The 20,105-nt window shown below is 42.6% G+C and overlaps 1 protein-coding gene across 3 annotated transcripts in view; it reads right to left on the bottom strand.

Moving 5' to 3' along the window:
* Positions 1-20,105, bottom strand: part of FRMD4B (FERM domain containing 4B) — a 323,175-nt gene that overhangs the window by 48,567 nt on the left and 254,503 nt on the right. For all 3 annotated transcript variants that reach the window (XM_078076109.1, XM_078076102.1, XM_078076107.1), the window contains one exon: positions 19,265-19,287. In XM_078076109.1, coding sequence (XP_077932235.1) covers positions 19,265-19,287 — 23 coding nt within the window. The remainder of the gene's footprint in view (positions 1-19,264; positions 19,288-20,105) is intronic.

Genomic DNA, 20,105 nt, shown 5'->3' with positions numbered 1-20,105 from the left:
TTTCCCCAACAATTAAGGCAAAAACCTCAGAGTTTTATGTAAGATATCGAAATTTTAAAATACTGCCTCCACCAAGAAACAAACAAACAAAAAACAAAAATAAAAACTAAAACACGGTGCAGGCCATATAAAACATATTGCGGACCATCACTATCACTTTGCAATTTGTGACATAAGCTATTAGTTTAGAATGGATAGGGAGATGCTTTCTCAGCTCCCCAATTTGGTTTTCAGTTTTAAAAAATGTATTAACAGTGCAAATTGTCAGTAGTGCAAAAATAAAAGAGATGCATAAGTGATTTTTGACAAATGTGGAATCTGGATCACATCCCAAATGATTATATTCTTAGGAAAGAACAAAGCCTTATTTTTTTGTATTAGAAAAGTTTCCTATCGTCCCTTCCCATTTAGTCATTTGGGCTGTTGCAGAAACATCCTTTCCTTGTGAATATATAACATCACTTTCCTGTAAGAACCCATTTAATAGCCCATTTCTAACAAGCCACCACAGATATTGAGATAATTGAGCTGTGAACATTAGCTATCAACATTAAAAGAGAAGGACCCAAAGATGGCTGAGACAGGCAGCCTAATGGCAGAAAAATGGGTTAAACCCTCTGAAAAACAAACTGAGGGTTCTAGAGGGGAGGGGTGTGGGAGGATGGGTTAGCCTGGTGATGGGTATTAAAGAGGGCACGTTCTGCATGGAGCACTGGGTGTTATGCACAAACAATGACTCATGGAACAGTACATCAAAAACTGATGATGTAATGTATGGTGATTAACATAACAATAAAAAAAAAAGAAAAATGGGTTAAACCTTTCAACAGTGCACAGAAGTAGAAATCCTGTGGCCAACAGACAGAATCAAGTATTCAGCTTCATAAGTACTCAGGGAAACACAAATTAAACCCTCAGTGAACCACCACTACGTACCAGACTGCCAAACTTAAAACTCTGGCAATACCTAGTCTACATGAAGGTGTAGGGCGATAGAAACTCCCATCTATTGCTAGTGGGGATGTTAACTGGTATGATCAATTTGGAAATTTGCATACCCTGTACACAGAGATCCTTTCTTAGGTATATCCCTAGAGAAACTTAGGCAAAAGAATAAGCTTTGTAGCAGCATTGTTCACAAGAAGACAAATAAGGCGGGTGGGGGTGCGGGTGGAGAGCTAAATGGTTGATGGGTATTAAGGAGGGCACTTGTGATGAGCACCGGGTGTTGTACGTAAGTGATGAATCACTAAATTCTCCTCCTAAAACCAATATTACACTATATGTAAACCAACTAGAATTTAAATAAAAACTTGAAACAAACAACTAAAACCCAAGAAGACAAATAAAGGAAACAACCCAAATATCTTGTAACAATAGGAATGATAGAATTGTAGTGTATTCAAACAATGGGAATACCGTACAGCAAAGACACTAGAGCTTCACACAACATGATGAAATTCACAAATAGTAAGCAAAGAAGCAAGACACAAATTAATATATACATCACAATCCCATGTTCTACAATAAGCAAAATAGGGGCACCTGGGTGGCTCAGTTGGTTTAGCGTCTGCCTTCAGCTGGGGTCATGATCTTGGGGTCCTGGGACTGAGTCCCATGTTGGGCTTCCTACTTAGACTCCCCCCAACTCGTGCTCTCTCTCTCAAAAAAATAACATCTTAAAAAATAAAATAAAATAAGCAAAATTAAACTAGAGATTCATATTTAGGTGATAAAAGTAGAAAGCAAAACAAGAAAATATGTACCATAGAGTCAGAGTACCTCTGGGGAAAGAGGATTTTATTGAAGGGGGGAGGGGCACGGTACATAATGGGGGATGGGGTGGGGTCCTGGCAACATTCCTCCCTGGGTGTGGTTATGTAGCTGTGCATTCTCTGGTTTGTTCTTTAAACCAAACATACATGTGTTATGCTTTCTTCTGCGTGATATAATTCACATCAAAAACGACATCCAATGTGGCTAGCGGGTGGAAGTAAGGTGCTGGAGCGCGAGCCCGCTCCCTGCCGTTTAGAGGAGAAGAACTGCAGCACTAACTAAAGCAAGAGGTCTAACTGACGAACCACAAAGTGAATCCACCAGGGTGTTAGAAACACTGGCACATTATACTAAGGTTAATCCTGATCATTTTCAGAGTTCGGGACCAAGAAGGATTTCACGTCTGAGCGGACTGACAGTAGCTGAGTGCTGATTTGTTCACCCTCTGAAGAACCCAGCCCGGGGAATTTGCCTGGGAGCCGGAGGCCACGTGGATCCACTGAGCTTGCAGGGGCAGCCAGGTCTGGCTTCAGCATAGCCGGGCCCTCCGGGCTGGCAGGCTGGCAGGCAGGCAGAATCCAGAGGGAGGGCTCAAAAGCAGCTGGGAGGTGAGCAGCCCTGGATGGAGATGTCTGTGCCCCAGCATTAAATGCACTCACCCTGACTGGGCGTTCTTGACCTTACTGGCAATGGAAGTGTTATTTTAAAGATGTGCACTTGACCAGAATTGCCAAGAGGGACTGATTTCTCCAGGTCCTGGCCAGAGAGAATACCCGTAAATCTACAAGACTTGTGACTTCTCAGTAACGAAACCAGGAATTACTTTTCTTCATCGTCTCGGCAGGAATTCAGATGTCACACTGAAGAACATACTCTTGTTTCCTCTGATGATCTAGGCAGAACGCCTCCATTAGGCATTCCAGATTCCTATTCTGACGGCTTTCTAGAAGGAAGCAGCTCATGGCCCACCATTTCGCCCCTGTAACTACATTTCAGGTGATGATTCCCTTTGGCATGCTCAAGCCCCCTTTCTTGGGCTGTTGTTCTTCTTCACTGACCTCAAAAGCCCTGGAGGAATGTGCCAACCTCACTCATTTTTTGAGAAAGCCACATGGTTGGCAAGACCGAGGCCACCCTTTGTGTGTGTGGGAGCACTTGTGTGGAAACAGCCACCCCCAGCAAATGTGTGCACCTGTTTGTGGCTAATTGGGAACATGCTCACAACGACAACCAGCCACCTGCCATTCTGAGGCTGGAGCGCAGGCAATTAGCAAACGGTGGGTGCCAGTGTTTTCCAGAGCAGACCAATCGCTGAGGTCCCTTGACGACGGTAGCTGTGTATGCCTGGTGTGGGGGCATCCCTAGGTTTCTAGGACATTTTGGAAAAAAAAAAAAAAAGCCCAACCCCCAAACTTCCCTTTTCCTTTTGAGGCTGAAGCTCTTTCTTACCTGAAACCCAAAGCAAAAGTGCCTAAAAAGCTCATGTTGAATATAATGACCCAAAGGAAATCTTTGTAGCAACTTTACTACACAAAGAAATAAACTAAGCTATTTAAAAAGTACCTTAAGACTGGAGTCTGTTTACCCATATACAATTCAAAACCTGTATTTCATAAAAACCAGCCAGGAGCACCTGGCTGGTTTAGTTGGCAGAACATGCCACTCTTGATCTTGGGGTCATGAGTTTGAGCCCCATTATGGGCGTAGAAATTACTTAAAAATAATAAATAAATTTATTTTACTTATTTATTTATTAACGAAACACCTATGGGTAGATACAATATCTTGCTTAAAAAATATATATGCAAATGTAAAAATGCTATAGTTAATGCCTGTTTGAACACTCAAGATAAAGTCTGCCATATCATCAGAAATTAAGTAAAGGGGAGAAAAAAAATTAAATAAAAAGGTATGAAAAGGGATATCCGGGGGACTTGGGCAAGTTGTCACAGCTGGGAGCTCTATCTAATGCTGTGCTCCATGCAAACTAAAGATTTGCAGTCATTGGGAATTGTGCTAATTAGAAACATTTGCTAGTCTCCCGGCATTGCTCTGTGGAGACCCTGGTGATAAGCCCCTTCCTTATCTAAGCTTGCTAGAGACCGTGCACTTCACTGAAGGACTGGGACATGGTAATGATCATACCAGTTACAGAAAGTGCATTTCATGTCTGTTAAATGGTGTAGTAGGTGCCAACTCACCTACTAAAACATTCAAGCTGGATCCATTGTTTAAGGATGACAGCTTGCTTAACCATGTCATTATTAAAAGGATCTTGGTTACTGTGTATAAACACGGATTTCTTTCACCAATCTACTGGACTGATTAACACTCAGTGATTAGCAGTTTAAGGTCTGTTACCAGTTTACTTAGAGTGGTTTTTCGCTGATGCCTTCAAATCACACTGTTTGAATTTTTTAAAAATCACATTTCTCTCAGTTATCTGGGAACTTGGCTCTCTATGACGAGTCTAGTTTATTAGCTCCTTGATTTAGTAACTAGGGAGTTCTAACAGTAAATTTCTTTCTACTAATTCCTAGGTAAGGGGATATTAAAGGTGACAAGCGCAAAGTTACTACATCACAGTCCCCTGACCAGCAAAATCAGTATTATCTCAGAACCTGTTAGAAATGCAAATTAGTGGGGCCTACTCCAGACCTACTGCATCAGAAGGGCTCAAAGGGGGGACCCAGCAATCTGTCTCACAAATGACTTGAGAAGCACTGCAACAGAATAACAGAATCCACAGATCATAAAACACAAGGAGATTTTCGAAAAAGAGACAGTAATCAACCATTTAAAATAGAAAAGAAGGTCCCGGAGGCTGAGGACATGCTAAGAGGTTAGTTTCAGTAGACTCTAGGGGGCTGACCCAGCAGTGATGCCAAGTGAGCACGTCATTCAGTCCCCAAAAAGAAATGCTTTGAATTTCTCACACTCACTGGGCATTATTAGGTGGCAGAGTTTGGGAGGAAGTCTCTCTCTACAGGTGTATTATGCTATTATCACCGGATCCCCCATTTCACAGATGTGAAAACTGAAATTTAAGAGCGATTAATTTAAACTCACACAGTAAGAAAGTAGAGATGTGACTCCAAACCTGTGCTTTACCCACTTTGCCTAACTCCTCCAGGTTCTGACCAGAAGGGGAAGGTGGGGTTGGGGAAGAAAGGGAAGACTCGTCAGCTTAACTTGGGGCTTCAGAATTCATAAATATGGTGGCCACTGACTGGTTCTAGGACAGTGGTAGTTTCTTGGGTGAGGACAGATGAGGAAGTAAGACACATGTTGTCACTTTCATTGCCGATTATATGCAAAGGCAGAAAGCTAGGGCTCCCATTCACTTAATGTAGTCCAATGCCACTACCGAAAATGGCCAATAATCAGTATAGAAAAAGTGCTTACAGGGGCGCCTGGGTGGCTCAGTCGTTAAGCATCTGCCTTCGGCTCAGGTCATGATCCCAGAGACCTGGGATCAAGCCCTGCATCGGGCTCCCTGCTCAGCAGGAAGCCTGCTTCTCCCTCTCCCACTTCTCCTGCTTGTGTTCCCTCTCTCACTGTGTCTCTCTGTCAAATAAATAAATAAAATCTTTAAAAAAAAAAAAGAAAGAAAGAAAAAGTGCTTACAGACCCGAGGTAATCTCCTAGTAGATAAAATGAAGTGCCCTCCTTGCCTCCCTCCCTTCCAGACCAAAAGGCAGCCAGGCCGTTGGGAGAGCTGAATTCCTTTGGTCCAAACCCTCAGTCCCTGTGGGGGAAACCGGCCCGCCCGCCGCGGTTTGAAGACTTACCAAAGGCTCTGCAGTGAGGTGGCGCTAGGTCTAGAACACCAGCAGCGGGTTGGCTGGTTCCCCGGGACCTGCCCGCCGCGGTTTGAAGACTTACCAAAGGCTCTGCAGTGAGGTGGCGCTAGGTCTAGAACACCAGCAGCGGGTTGGCTGGTTCCCCGGGACTCCAGGTCGGAGCAGCAGAAGGGGGAGAAGGGGAGGAGGAGCCGGAGGGAATTGGAAGGCAGGAGTGGAAGAGGGGAGGGGCCGGCAGCACTCCTCTCCCAAGTCACAAGGTCTTTCCATTCTTTGAGTTTCCTCCCCGTACCAAAGTTTAAACGTTTCGAGATCACACCTCCAGCCAAATCCCTGGAGGATTACATAAACCAGTCTCCTGCCCTCCTGCAGAAGCTCTGGAGCCCCCACTGCTTCCGGGAAAGGGGTGCCCCCTCCCACATCTTGAGAAAATGAAGCTCTTTCACTGGGGTTCAAGGTGTGAACATGCATTTCCAGGCTGCCTCTGATCTCCAGCTCCCTCGGACCCCTCAGCTCCTTAGCAGAACAATAAAAGAACCTGGCCCGAAAGGGGACTGTCCTGAGTGTGTGAAGTGCTCGATTTTACTTATAGGAACTCACTTAATCCTCATAGCGAACCTAGAGGTAAGCACTATTTCTAATTTATATGGTTTAGAAGACTCACCTACCTGCCCCCCATCCGCCAGAGCTTGTCCATGGGCAGCCAGGACCTGGATACGGGCTACTACAAAGCTTCCACTTAGAAACAAATCAACAGACCAACCAACCAGCTGGCTCTGGACCCGTGATGTGCAGTAATAAGGTTTGGACCAAGAACTGAATTCAGTCCCAAGTTTCTGGGTTGGTAGGATTTTTGTGGCCCTAGATAAACTAACCTTTGTGAGCCTTGGCTTCCTCATTATAAAACTGGGGCTAGTGACCTGTCTTACAGGGTTCTTGGGAAGACAGCAATAGAATACTGTGAAGACAGCTGCCTGCGCTCAATAAATGTGTTTTTTCCTTTCTGACAGCAGCATGTGAAACCAAAGAGCTTTCCAAACCCTTTATTGCCCCCACTCTCAGACCAAGCTATGGATGGATGATTACCACCAAGAAGAATCCCCAGTGGGTGATCTAGGTTAGAGTTGTCAGATTAAATACTTAGGACACACTTATACTAAAAAATAAAAAAATAAAAAAAATTAAAAAAAAAATAAAAAAAATAAAAAAATAAAATAAATAAAATTATTCATTGTTGAATCGCTATATTGTGCACCTGAAACTAATATAACACTGTATGTTAGGTGTGGGAATTAACAAAAATATTCATTATCTATCTGAAATTCAAATTTAAACGGTCATCCTGTATTTTTATTTGCTAAATCCGCCAACCTGTGTATTACACAATCCTGTGTAATAAATGACACAGGGAAAGAACTCTGGAAACACCTTGCCAAGTCCCAAGTTGTAAGCAGTTTTAGGATTTGTTCAACAGAATCCACTGTAACTGGTTCAAGTTCAGCCTTGAATCTTGCTCTTCCCACATCATGACCAGTCCACGGAATTTGCATCGGGCCCTCCTTATCTCAGCACTGTACCAAAGATGTAAGGAATCTGCTTGTGTTCTTGATGGGAAACACAGTGTCCTCTCAGCTTGAATTCTTTTGCTATTGTTTTCGTCTGTGGCCTAACTTGAAACAGAGGACAAATTACTCTGTCCATCTGCACGCTTGATAATGATCAACTGTCAAACTATTTTTTTTTTTAAGTCTAAAGAACTTCTAATAATAATGAAAGTGTGATGAGAGGTTTTTCTCAACGTTAGCCAGCTTGCTGAGGATTCTAATCATGTCTACTTGGAAACTTCAACTCTCAGAAGAAGGAAAATTCGTAAGAATGACAGGCTGAGAAGTAGGTTAACATGAAATTCTGTAAACATAGTAAACAAATTCACAGGGACAGAAAGTAGAATGGTGGTTGCCAGGAGTGTTTAATGGGCATAACATTTCAGTTTTGTAAAATGAAGAGTTCTGGAGATCAGCTGCGTAACAATGAGAACATATTTAACACTTCTGAATTACACACTTAAAAATGGTTAAGATGGTAAATTTTATGTTATGTATATTTTACCATAATTTAAAAAAGTGATCTGTCATACAAATCTCAAGTTAGAAAAAAAGGGCACATGGAAGAAAAATAATATGGATCGTGTTTTCCTATAAAGGAATGTAAAGTCAAATAAACCTGTTCCTTTCTTGGGACACTGCCTACAAGACAAGTGAAAATTATGTATGGTCAGCTTGAAGCCCCAAAGCTTTATTCCTTCTTCCTGCATGTGTGACTCAGTGTGTCTGTCCTGATCACACAAAAACTGGATTAACCTCATCAGCCATTTGAACACAGATAATAAGACTGAATGTGTGTTACGTTGTTACTCAGTGTTTCTTGAACCAAACCAAAAGGCACTGAAGTGTGTATCAGTGAGGGAATGTAGAGATCATCCCTTAAAATGCCATCCCTTAGGGCGCCGGGGTGGTTCAGTCATTAAGTGTCTGCCTTTAGCTCAGGTCATGATCCCGGGGCCTGGGATAGAGTCCCACATCGGGCTCCCTGCTCCACGGGAAGCCTGCTTCTCACTCTCCCGCTCCCCCTGATTGTGTTCCCTCTCTCGCTGTGTCTCTCTCTGTCAAATAAATAAAATCTTTAAAAAATAAATAAATAAAATGCCATCCCTTAGCGCAGGAAGACTCTGAATGGCTTACACTTTGGGGAGAGAAGTTTATGTCACGCCACTTTCTATTCCTACTGAACACTAAATATGCAGATGTCTTAGCCGGCCGCTATCTGAAAAGCCCACTGAGGCTGAATTTCTTTTTTTGTATCAAGTAGCAGTGATGGTACAATGGCCCCATTCGCTCCTGGCACAAGACTGATCGTCCCTGTGGGGTTGGTAGCTGTCTAGGGTCTATTATGGTGGAACTTGGGGTCTTTTATTTTTGTTTATTTGCATTGTGTCTTTAAGCTGTGAAAGGCGGGCGCCTGGGTGGCTCAGTTGGTTAAGCGACTGCCTTCGGCTCAGGTCATGATCCTGGAGTCCCGGGATCGAGTCCCGCATCGGGCTCCCTGCTCAGCAGGGAGTCTGCTTCTCCCTCTGACCCTCACCCCTCTCATGCTCTCTCTCTCATTCTTTCTCTCAAATAAATAAATAAAATCTTTAAAAAAAAAAAAAAAAGCTGTGAAAGGCAAAGTGTTCTGAAATGCAAAATACTTAGAAGCGGTGAAATGCAGAGGCCTGGATTCCTAGCCTGATTCTGCTCTTAAATAGTGGATCCAGGCCTCCCTTTTCTGTAAAGTGGAGATGAAACCCCTTTCCTTGCAGGGTCATTTTAAAGTCCAAACAAGACTATACTGGCATTAAAAAAAAAAATTAAAAACAAATGAAATCCAAACAAGATAAGAGTCTGAGAATGAGCTCTGTGAACTGCTAAGAACTATCAGAAGAAATAAAAGTATTTGTTCTACTCAAACACAGGCAATACCTTTCTTTTCTAAAAGCTGGAGCAAAAGAGCTTTTATAGTTAGAAATACTTACTAGGCATGCAACTGAGCATGTAAACATAATCCACCCAAGAATCCTCTTCCACAAATAGGATTACCACCCCCACTTCACAGGTGGAAAAACTGAGCAATAAAGAGGTGAGACTTGTAGAAGCCGACACATCTCCTCAGGTTGGAGCTGAGATGGGGACCCAGGATGACGCTAGGGCCTCAGCTCCTGCAGAGGACGTGACACTGTGGCCAGAAACAAGCCATGCAGACTCATCTGGCCTGTGGGTCCAGGAATCCCCCGTGGTCTGACTGCATTTCATTATCAGCCCCATCCAGCAGATACCATTAAACATCCTCTGGCTTCACTTTTGAAGAATCATCCAAAGAAAAGGCAGGGAGGAAATTCGGAGGAGGGTTCAGATCCAAATTCCGTGTGTGGAAGATAAGGGACCTTGGCTGTCAGCCTCAGTCCCCGCATCTGCAGAATGAGCACCTCAATTTGAGACAAAATGCTAGAAAGAATGTGAGGGTGCCTGGCACCTAGCAGATAATGGTAAAAGCAGTGTGCATAATGGTGAAGTGAGAGCATGGCCTCTGCCATCAGAGGGCCTGGGTTCAAATCCCAGCTCCACATCTTACCAGCTGTGTGACTTGGTCAAGTCACTCAACTTCTCTGGGCCTCAGTTTCCACAGAAATGAGGCTAATCATCATACCTAGCTCTTGGAACTATACAAGGAATAAGGTAGTGAATACTTAGGAAGATTGTAGAAATGAGTATTCTAGGCGCCAGGCACTAGTCCACCTCCTTTATGGGCATTATTTTTGTACATTATTTTTGTACATTTTCACAGGAGCCCTATGAGGTAGAGGTTATGTTACTCCTCGTGCCTCCGACCTGAGAGATCATGCAAAATGGAATCAGAAAGGGCTAAGATGTTCCAGACATCCGCAAAAAAGCTGGCTTGTGGAATTCTGTGTGGTTTCTTCACCCTTCTCAATGGAGCACCCGTTTAGACACCTACTAGAGAACCTCTTCTTTTAAGAATCCATTCAACACCCAGGCCTTCTCCATGCCTTACAATTTTCAACAGCCAGAACCAGCCACACAATTTGCAAGGCCCAGTGACAAATGAAAATGTGGAGTCCCTTGTCAAAAAATCATTGAGAATTTCAACATGGTGACAGAAGATCACCAACCCAGCGTGGGGCCCTTCTGAGCAGGGGGCCCCGTGTGACTGCGCAGGTCACACACCCATGAAGTCCGCCCTGCCAACAGCTCTTTCCCCGGCAGGTTTCCATTGTCTTAATTGCTTCCTTTCTGCCTGCCCAGCCTCGGGCGCCTGTGGCCAAACTGAATGAGCCTGTTGACAAAGGCACACAGGCCTTGGGCACCAGCAGGTCCTGGCCAGGGCCTCCCACATGCTGTGGGGAGTCATGGGCTCCCTGTGGCTCTGGGTGGCAAGGAAAAGCTTAAGCCTTGGTTTTTGGAAGTTTCCGTTAGGCAGAGTGGGTAGAATTCCACAAGTCGTGCTTTCATTTTGAACGGGGATGCAGGGCGAGAGATGTGTAAGTCACTGTGTTAGCTTGGAGTTTTTTTAAAAATACAAAATAACCTCTAAGAAAATTCTGACAAAAGCACTATGTTTTTGATGTTGATAAACAAAAATACAGTGACATGCAAAGAAGGAAACCTGTAAACATTTCTCCGCCCACCATCCTGAGACAATTGTAAGTCATGACAACCATAATCATAGCTTAATTTTTTTCTGCCCCTACCTTAAACTAGGCAGCATGCAAAACGTTGCAATACTGTACTGCCTATCTGAAAGTTGCGAAGAGAGATCCTAAATGTCCTCATCACAAGAGAAAGAAAAGTTCATAATAAATATGTTGACGGGTGTTAACTGGACTTATTGGGGTGATCACTGTGCACTATATACAATTATCTAATCATTACGTTGATTGCTGCATCGGAAACTAATGTTACATGTCAATCATACCTCAAAAAAATGTTTCAAAAGAACTGTAATTATCCCTATACAGATAAGGAAACTGAGTTTTAGAGAGGTTCAGTAACTTAGCTCAGATTGTTCACCAGGGAGAAGTGGAATCTGGAACTAAACTCAACTCCACCGAACTTCAGAATCCACTCTCTTAAGGTCTCTATGGTGGAAAGGTATGTGGGTGTACAGAAAGAAAATATTAGAATTTCCAGTGATATTTATCTGTATCCATTTCTTTGAACGTGTTACTCTATCTCATCCCTTTCCACATGTTATTCTTTTGTAAATATTTTATTCATTTTTAAAAAAGATTTTATTTACTTATTTATTTGAGAGAGAGAGCGCTCGTGCACGTGTGAGTGGGGGGAGGAGCAGAGGGAGAGAGAGAATCTCAAGCAGACTCTGTGCTGAGCCCAGAGCCCGATGCGGGGCTCGATCCCTGACCCTGAGATCACGACCTGAGCAGAAATCAAAAGTCAGACGCTGAACTGACTGAGCCACCCAGGCGCCCCGTAAATATTTTTTCTGAACAGGATGCTGGTATGGTTCTACATGTACATAACTGTTATAAATAAATAAATAAAACATATATAAATGTATATATTAGAAATGAATGTGCTGTATGAACAAAAAAATTCAAAAGACAATGAATGCACTATGCTATAACTTACCAGTTTTATGCATATATCATGTGTTTGAATATACTGATACACATTTTTAAAAAAAAATGGATAATACATATACTTTTGTTTTTTTCCACTACGTATATTGTAATCATTTTTCCACGTCAACAAAAATTCATCTGCAACAATATTTTCAATATAAATACTAGACTCTTTAAGCATTAATTTTGATAGGTAAGATCTGATGATTTAGAACAAGAATCTGAGGTCTGTCCTACATTCCTATGCCCTCACCCCACCTTATCCCAATGAATGGTGGAATATAATTAAGTACCTAGAAGCCAGGGACTCTTTTTAAAAAGTGCATCTCTTTTCCTAAAATAATTGAAATCAGGGTCTCAAAGAGATATTTGCATATCCATATTCATATCAGCATTATTCATAAGAACCAAAAAGTGGAAGTAACCTAAGTATCCATCCATGGATGAGCAGATAAACAAAATGTGGTCTATACATACAAAGGAATATTATTCTGCCTTAAAATAAAAGAAATTCTGATGCATGGTACAACATAGATGAACCACGAGGACATTATGCTAAATAAAATAACGCCAGTCACAAAAAGACAAATATCATGTGATTATTAGGCAAATTCATAGAGACAGAATAGGCAGATTCACAGAGGTGAATAGGCAAATTCACAGAGACAGAATGGTGGTTGCCCGAGGCTGGGGGAGGGGCAGAGATGTGTTAGTGTTTAATGGGTCGGAGTTGCAGCTTTGCAAGATGAAAAGTTTTGTTGCTGGATGGTGGTGACAGTTGTACAACAATGTGAATGTGTTGACCACCACTAAACTGCACACTTAGTAATTGCTAAGATGGTAAGGAAAAGAAAAAAGCACATCTCACTACAATAGATAGAACTTCGTGGAAAGTGGAAGCTAACTGCCAAGTACTCTGACATCTCCACTCCGTACCAGGCACCCTGAAAGGGTTAAGGTTAGGGGTTACGTTAAGGTAACCTCAAAACAAACCTTTTAAAGAAAAGGGAATGGCCTTGCTCTCTTAAAAAAAAAAAAAAAAGAAAAAAAAAAGAAAAGGGACCTTAGATTCAGATGTCTTAAAACAGGCTGAAGGGCATGCCACCAGCAGATTGTCTCTCACTCCCGCCTGCCTGTCTGAGTCCAGAGCCCATGCCTTCCCCTGGCGTCTCCAACAAAGGAGACTGGAAAGCCAGTCTGCCTCCATCATAGCCCTCGCTAGGTCTAGCGCCTCGCACACTCTAGGTATTTAATCTATGCAAAGGAACAGGGTTGAACAATGAGAAAAAGGCAAGGCATCCAAGGGCACTGATGATCAAGAGTTCATTTCCTGCCTTCTCACTCTTCAACTATCTCCTCAAGTGACTAATATTAGACTCAGGGCCACTGCACTGATAACACCACTTGCCAGGGTAGAGTCCACAGCCTGCTGTCCCTCACTGCCTTCCAGCAGGGACAGCAGGGATCCACACAGGCCTGCTTACACAGGTGTAAGTTAAAACGATGACTCTGAGATGGGTGGGGTACACAGACTGCAGGTCTGGTCTTGTCCACCTGAACTGTCATGGATCTGTCACTCCTTAGTTCATCAGCTATAAAATGAGGGTTCAAATGCGTGATACAGGCCAGCTCTATCACTCTATGCTTAGAACAGATGAAAAAGTGCCCATCGTGTGGGATGGCTGATTTTTTCCAAATTTAGAGCTCTTCAGAAAAAGCAAGTTCAGAACTTGATGAATGTTTGCCCTGCCTAAGAGTTAATGGAATTAAAATCTAGGGGAGTAATGAATCTGACAGAGAGTACAAAGAACAGATTTCCCCAAACTGCCTATCTTTTAAAGGCATTTTAATACTGAGCTTTCAGCAAATAAAAAAACCCACCCTTTACAAAGTGAAGTCCAGGGAACATTGTCAGGCAAGATGCTCGCACATCAGGGACAAACCAGTGTAGGAATTACTGTTTACATGTCTTCTTCTAGGACATTAGCTATGTACATGAGCAGATGGGAAACTTACCGAAAAGAACTTGAATTTTAACTCTTAACCAGGTACTTCCCCACACTTAATTGTCCATGGTTCCCCATGTGTTGTTTGCTTGTTTGTTTATTCAACATAACTCTTGACATCTGGCCAAGTCATTGGGGAATGTTAAGCCATAATATGGTAATATCAGTATAATGCCACACAAAGTTTCTTAATCTCGCTTGTAGTGCGGGGGTATTATACCAAGTTCATAGGGTGAAGATGATTAATGAATTAACGTTTGTAAAACATGTAAAACCGCCTAACACTTAGATGTATTTACAAACCATTAAAAATAAATAAAGTATTAATGCACTGAACTGATACACAAGAGCATTTGTTTCTATCTTTAGGTCAAACCTTAAAATAATCATTTCACAGGGAGAGAGAAAAGCCGCTTCTCAAGTTTTTCTTCATAAAAGCCTTTGGCTGATACATTAAATCCCTTGCTTGAAATGAGACAGAAAGGTTCAACTTCTGTCCAGTCAGTCTTCTTTATTCTGCTAGCAAGGAAGGTAATGATTCTTACCGTTTGTGTTGGAATAGGGATCAGGAGACTCCTCACAGCGGTAAAGAGCATGAGGCTTGGAGTCCTAATTCTGCCACTCTCTAGCTATGTGACTTAGACAGAATGCCACTTGCTCACCCCACAACTCAGTTTCCCTATCTGTAAAATGGGGATACTAACAGTGCCTATCATCACAGGGTTGATGCGAAGGTGATGCATTTTAGGAACAATAACAATGCCGTGTCATATTTACTGAGACCAGAAACTGGGTTCCAGAGAGGTTAGTTAGCCAGTTATAGAGCAAGCGTCTGAGCCTGGATTTGAACCCAAGCAGTTAAATTCTAGAGCTCCTGTCTTCACTACTGCCTCCCCATTGATGTAAGGACCCCGCATAGCACCAAGCCCACGGGAGCTGCTATTTTTATTACTGTAACTGATTTTTACAGGCTCTGGAAATGGAAGGACATTTTAGAGGTTTAAATGCTCTAGAGAGGTAGGAACGAGGCGGGAAAGTTCTTTAAAGTCTTTGCTCCCCCCCCACCCCCCATTAACTACACTTAGGGCAGCCACACCAGGTCCTTTCCCGTGGGAAATAGCTGCATTTTGTAGCACAGCTGTAAGTTGTGAATTATACCTTCCCATTTGAAGCTGGGGGACAATATACGCTCATTCTGACCCAGCACTTAATTGTAAATTGTCGTCATTCACTTTTTCGTATAAGCAGAAGTGCCCTAATAACATGATTATTCGGTAACTTCCACCTTTCAGGATCTTAAGAGAAATGAAAAAGAAAAACAAAACAAAACAAAACAAAAAACCAACCCAGTCCTGCTTTTACAAACTCATTTGCGGCTAGCTCAGTGATAAAGCCTTCCCTCCTCGCCCGTGTCAGCTTTCAGGAATTCTCTGCGTTGTCTGTGTTGTGTAACCCAAGCAGCTTGTTATCTTTGCAGCTTAAAGGCTGACTTGGAAATTCAGACTGTCAACTATTTAAAGAGAATGAAAGTCCCCACTCTACTATTTTAATTAACTTCCCAAGAGCAAGGTTTCCTACTGGTTATGATAATGTTCACTTAAAATACTCTTAAGGAAACATGGCAGGAAGCTAAGTAAGAAGGGGGAGGACTGCTGTTTTTCAAGGCATTCCAGGAAGAAGAGTTTGAGCACAGCCATGAAGGGAAAATACTACACAGTACCTGGAGAACCGAGAAGAGAGGCATGAACAGGTATTAAGGAGTATAAACAGTGGAGTATGGGAAATTAAAGTACATAATACAGATTAAGTAGAGCCTTGATGCCAGATGAGAGTGTGCAGGGTAGGCGTTTGTGCAATGAGAAACCGTAAAGAGATTCTTGGTAGTGAACACCAATCACATTTATGTCTCGGGAAGATAACTGCGGTTCTGTGCAGGTGGCTGTGAGGGATGGCACCAGAAAAGATCTGGAAGCTCACTGGCTATGTGACATTGTTTCCCTGGGCCTGATTTTCCATCTGTGAATTTGTTCAACAGCAGTGATAACATTTGTGGTGGGGATTGAATGAAATCACGCATGGACTTTGAAAATAATGTCGTTGAAAGCACTCACACAAACTATACACACACAGCACCGTGTTCGGGTTGTGTGGAGGGGAATGAGGGCTGAGAAAGCAAGCCTTCTGATGAAGGAGAGAGCTGACTAGACAGATGGAGGAGATGGGTGGGAGGGTGAAAGGGAAATCCTCCGAGGTAATTCAAGAGAAAAAGCTGATGTCATACAAGGGGAGTCTGGGAAGAGGAGTTGCTCTGGGGGCTGGGGTGCTGCTGGGTTCAGCTTTGGAAATGCTACATTTGAGAAAGAGGGAGATATTCATAAGGAGTGGGTGGACCAGAGCAGCCTTAAGAAGTAGGTGTTAATCATTGTTTTAATTGAGAAAGCCACATTGCCCTGGTCTTGGAAAGTATTCGGGGACATTTTTTGAGGCTTAAACCTCAGTGAGTCAACTCAGTGAAGTTCTAAAAGCCAACAGCTGCAGCCACCAGCCTGTAAGTCAACAGAAGAGTGGGATTCAGAATGGCCACTGAGGTAATTCTTGATAGAAAACCAAGTTCCCAGGAAGGAGATGCCCTAGCCTATGGTTCTCGGCATCCTCAGTGCCTCAACTGGGGCTGACACATTTTAGGCATTCTGTGGGTGTTACTGGATAAAGCTATGAACTTTGTATAATTTTAACGTAGTGGTATCAAGAATGTGTAAACTCCATTTCAGGACTTTGTATTTTGCCTCTTTAAGGAACTTCCCTCTGCTTGTTTCCACCTGAGAAACATCACATAAGAAAACAATCACAGATCACCACAATCCCAAATACACCATGATGTTCATCACGGCATCATTTATATATCAGCAAAAAATGGGAAACAATTCATATTTGAAACAACAGGGAGGTGGTAAGTCATTCCATTAATACAATGAAATAAGAAAGTGGAGACTGTAGGAACTGTTCTACGGGCTTTGCAAATATTAATTCATTTAATGCTCATAGCAATGCTATGAGGTGTATACCATTAAGATAAGTTCCATTCTACAGATGAGGAAGTTGAGGGCTTGGACAGTTTAAATAACCTGCTCAAGATTATACAGGTAATAAGTAGCAGACCTGGGATCTGAGCAAGGCTGTCTGGTTCTCGCGTCTTTGCTCTAACCATTATACTACATTGCCTCACGGTATCTTATTTTTCTTAAACTAGTTTTGTAACAAATTTTGGGGGGAAAATATATTTTCCCCATTCACAGGAGGAAGCGATCACATCACAGGGAGGGGGTGGGTGGTAGCAAGGAATCAAAATTCTGCCTCATTATAAACGCAATGACAAGAGTTCACAGTTCCTTATTCTATCCTTCACCCCCATCAGTGAAAACTAATGCTTGCTGGCAAAACAACTGATAACTTACAAAGTCGTTCCACGTCATTCATCTCCTCAAAACCACCCTGCCAAGTCACGATTTTCATGAATCCCAATTTACAGATGAGCAAGCTGAAGCCCAGAAGGGACAAACGGCTCACTTAGGGTCACCTTGCTAGTTTCTTGACGCCCAGGCTCATGTTCCTTCTACAACTCAGTGCGGTTTAGACAATTTCAAAACAGTGTCCTCCATCTAATCAGCCTAGTAATCACTCAGGAAACCACCAGGCACAAGGCAAAGTTAAAGAAGAGGATTGGTTTGGGCTTGGCCAGACTAACTCAACAACCTTGAAGTCTTAGACAACCTCTGGACTACCCAAGGACTGTCTCTTCCGAGCCTTCAGTCATAGGCAAGAGATCTTCCCCAAGGAAGGTTTGTGGTATCAACCTTTCTCTTCTGTTCTTCCCCTTAATACACTATTCACCTTCTTCAGACCCACCTTAGTCCCAGTGGTCTCTTCAGAGGTTACCAAGAGACAGGGCAGGATGATGATAATGAGGAGGGCAATAATGATACTAGAATAATTGATAATAATAGTCAAAGTGTTCAGAGAGCTTGCCATGTGCCAGAAACTGCCCTGGGCAATGTTTACAACATTTGATCTCCCACTCTACACCCATTAATCTAGGGGGTAGGTGCCATTTTCCTGATGAGGGTATGAGGCTTAGAGAGTGTCCATTACATGGCTGGTGGAGAGGAAATGGGGAAGGAAGGGTTAGCAGTTCACAGACTGCAGAGGGTGAGCTTTCGGCCCTAAAGCCCTCATTTATAAATCAACTTCAGACTCACCCCCCCACATGATGACATTCCTCGCATATCTGATCTTCCTAGGAAATATGGCTCCTCTAAGAAATCCAAGAGCGGAGAACACAGCAGCATGATGTCAAGGATCTAGAAACTCATTTACCCTCCTCTTATCCCCACATTTTCTTTTAATTAAAAAATAATGGTGTTTATAGATTTTCCTGATATATTTACATATATCAGGAAAATATATTTTTAAATATACTTTTCCTTTCCCTCAAAGCCTATTTCCTAACTTAAACACAAATTTTTAAAAAGTAACACAGCACAAAACAAAGCTAATGAATGTGGTGAGCGGATCGTGGTGTGTTACGTGGACTCCTCAGTCATTTTACCAAACTGAATGGGCAGGTGAGAGGATCTGGAGTTTCTGAGGTGAAGTAGTATGCCCTGACTGGACGTCTTCAGGCATAGAAGGCATTATTCGGTTATCAGCCTGTTAAGGGGCATACTATTCAAAACCTTGGCTGGGAATGAGTACTAGGTCATCTGTAAATAATCTACGGGTAAAGTTTACTAGGAGTGGAACATTAACATGGTAGAGGTGAGGCTTTCAATGGGTCACTGGCCTGTGGGCTGCTTCTAATTGGAGGCCTTGCCTCCACCTTTAACCGTTTCGATTTCTCCGATTCCAACTACTGCATTAAAAGGGGCAGAAAGGAGCAGGTAGAGCATGAACATAAACACTCTGATGAGGTGGCCAGTTAGGCAGTTAGAACAAGTAAGTGTCCCAGGGGCAACAATATCACTGGTAGGTCAAGTGTCTGAAGGGGGAGGCCCCTGCAGGGCAGCTGCAAAAAGCAAGCCCCCATTAATCCCTTAACTAAGCAGCTGATGGAGTTTATCTTTTTGTGCATATGTTATAACTCCTCCAACACAGGATTATTTATAAATTTTAAAAAAGTCAGCACGGCTACCAAAGCTTTTTAGGGATTTCTTCATCTTGCTAGCAGATAACAGAAAACAGAACTCTGGAGGGCTTCTGTTTACAATTCACTGTCACTCTGGCTTGAAAAATTCTAAGAAAGCTTCCTTGCTGGATTCATTCACAAAAAGAATGGGTCCCTATTTGAAGAGGGAAGAGATCTCAGTCTCCCGCCTTGAGATTTACTTTCTTTTGAGTTTGCATCCATTGTTATTCAAAGTAACGGCATTCAGCTAGGGTTCAGCTAGGGTTATTTTCCATAGTAATATCAGAAAAGGAACCATTACCTGGTGTAATCCCCTTTGGCTTCCTGAAATAAAAAACAAAGATAGATGATCAATATGTATTTATGTTAACTAAGCAAATGAATTTCACTCTTGGTCACGTTTCCCTCTTAAAGTGCCTGAGTTTTGTTTTGAAGAGTGTCCACGAGGAACACTTTCTCTAGGGCCACGGAGAAGAATGTGGCATTGGTGAGAACACATTAGTATCCATGAAATACTTCGTATTCTTTTTTTATTATTATTATTCTTAACAGAAGAGACAAATATATCTGAAAAAGCACAGATGATTATGTCTTCTTTTAGGTCTCTAAGATCATGTGATAAATGCTTGTCTATTCGAGCAGCACTTTCTAGTCTGGACACAGACCTTTTAAGCGGGACATAGGTAAATCAACGCGTGCTACTTGTTTTCTCTTTTTTAAACCAGCACAGAACACGCTTGGTTTTTCAGCTACTAGCGTCTTTAAGCATTAAGGGGCTCTTGCCCTCGACCTCAAGAAAAATGTATACAAAAGTTACTTAATTTAAATGAAAATTACAGCTCTTGTAACAATTGCTGCTTCCCAAATTCAACTGTTCCAGAGCTCCTTTCCAGAAGTCCGGTCTACATTCTCTTCCCCCAGAGCAGTCTAAATTTCATTTTCCTTTGCGACATACAATACCACCCTATAGCTCATGCAAATTACGCTAAAACAGAAAACGGTGGCTCGCTCACGTTTTTCACTGGCGAACAACCAGCTGGCTTAAAAAATCTATCAGCCACCGGCCCACGCGAGAAAGTTTCAGAGTTGCAGGCAGTTCACAGAAACCAACAAACAAAAAGGCGCAGGCAAGAGGCAGTTGG

Source organism: Halichoerus grypus, chromosome 1, assembly GCF_964656455.1.
Source record: "Halichoerus grypus chromosome 1, mHalGry1.hap1.1, whole genome shotgun sequence".
Taxonomy (NCBI): domain Eukaryota; kingdom Metazoa; phylum Chordata; class Mammalia; order Carnivora; family Phocidae; genus Halichoerus; species Halichoerus grypus.
This window is presented reverse-complemented; position numbering and strand designations above follow the sequence as displayed.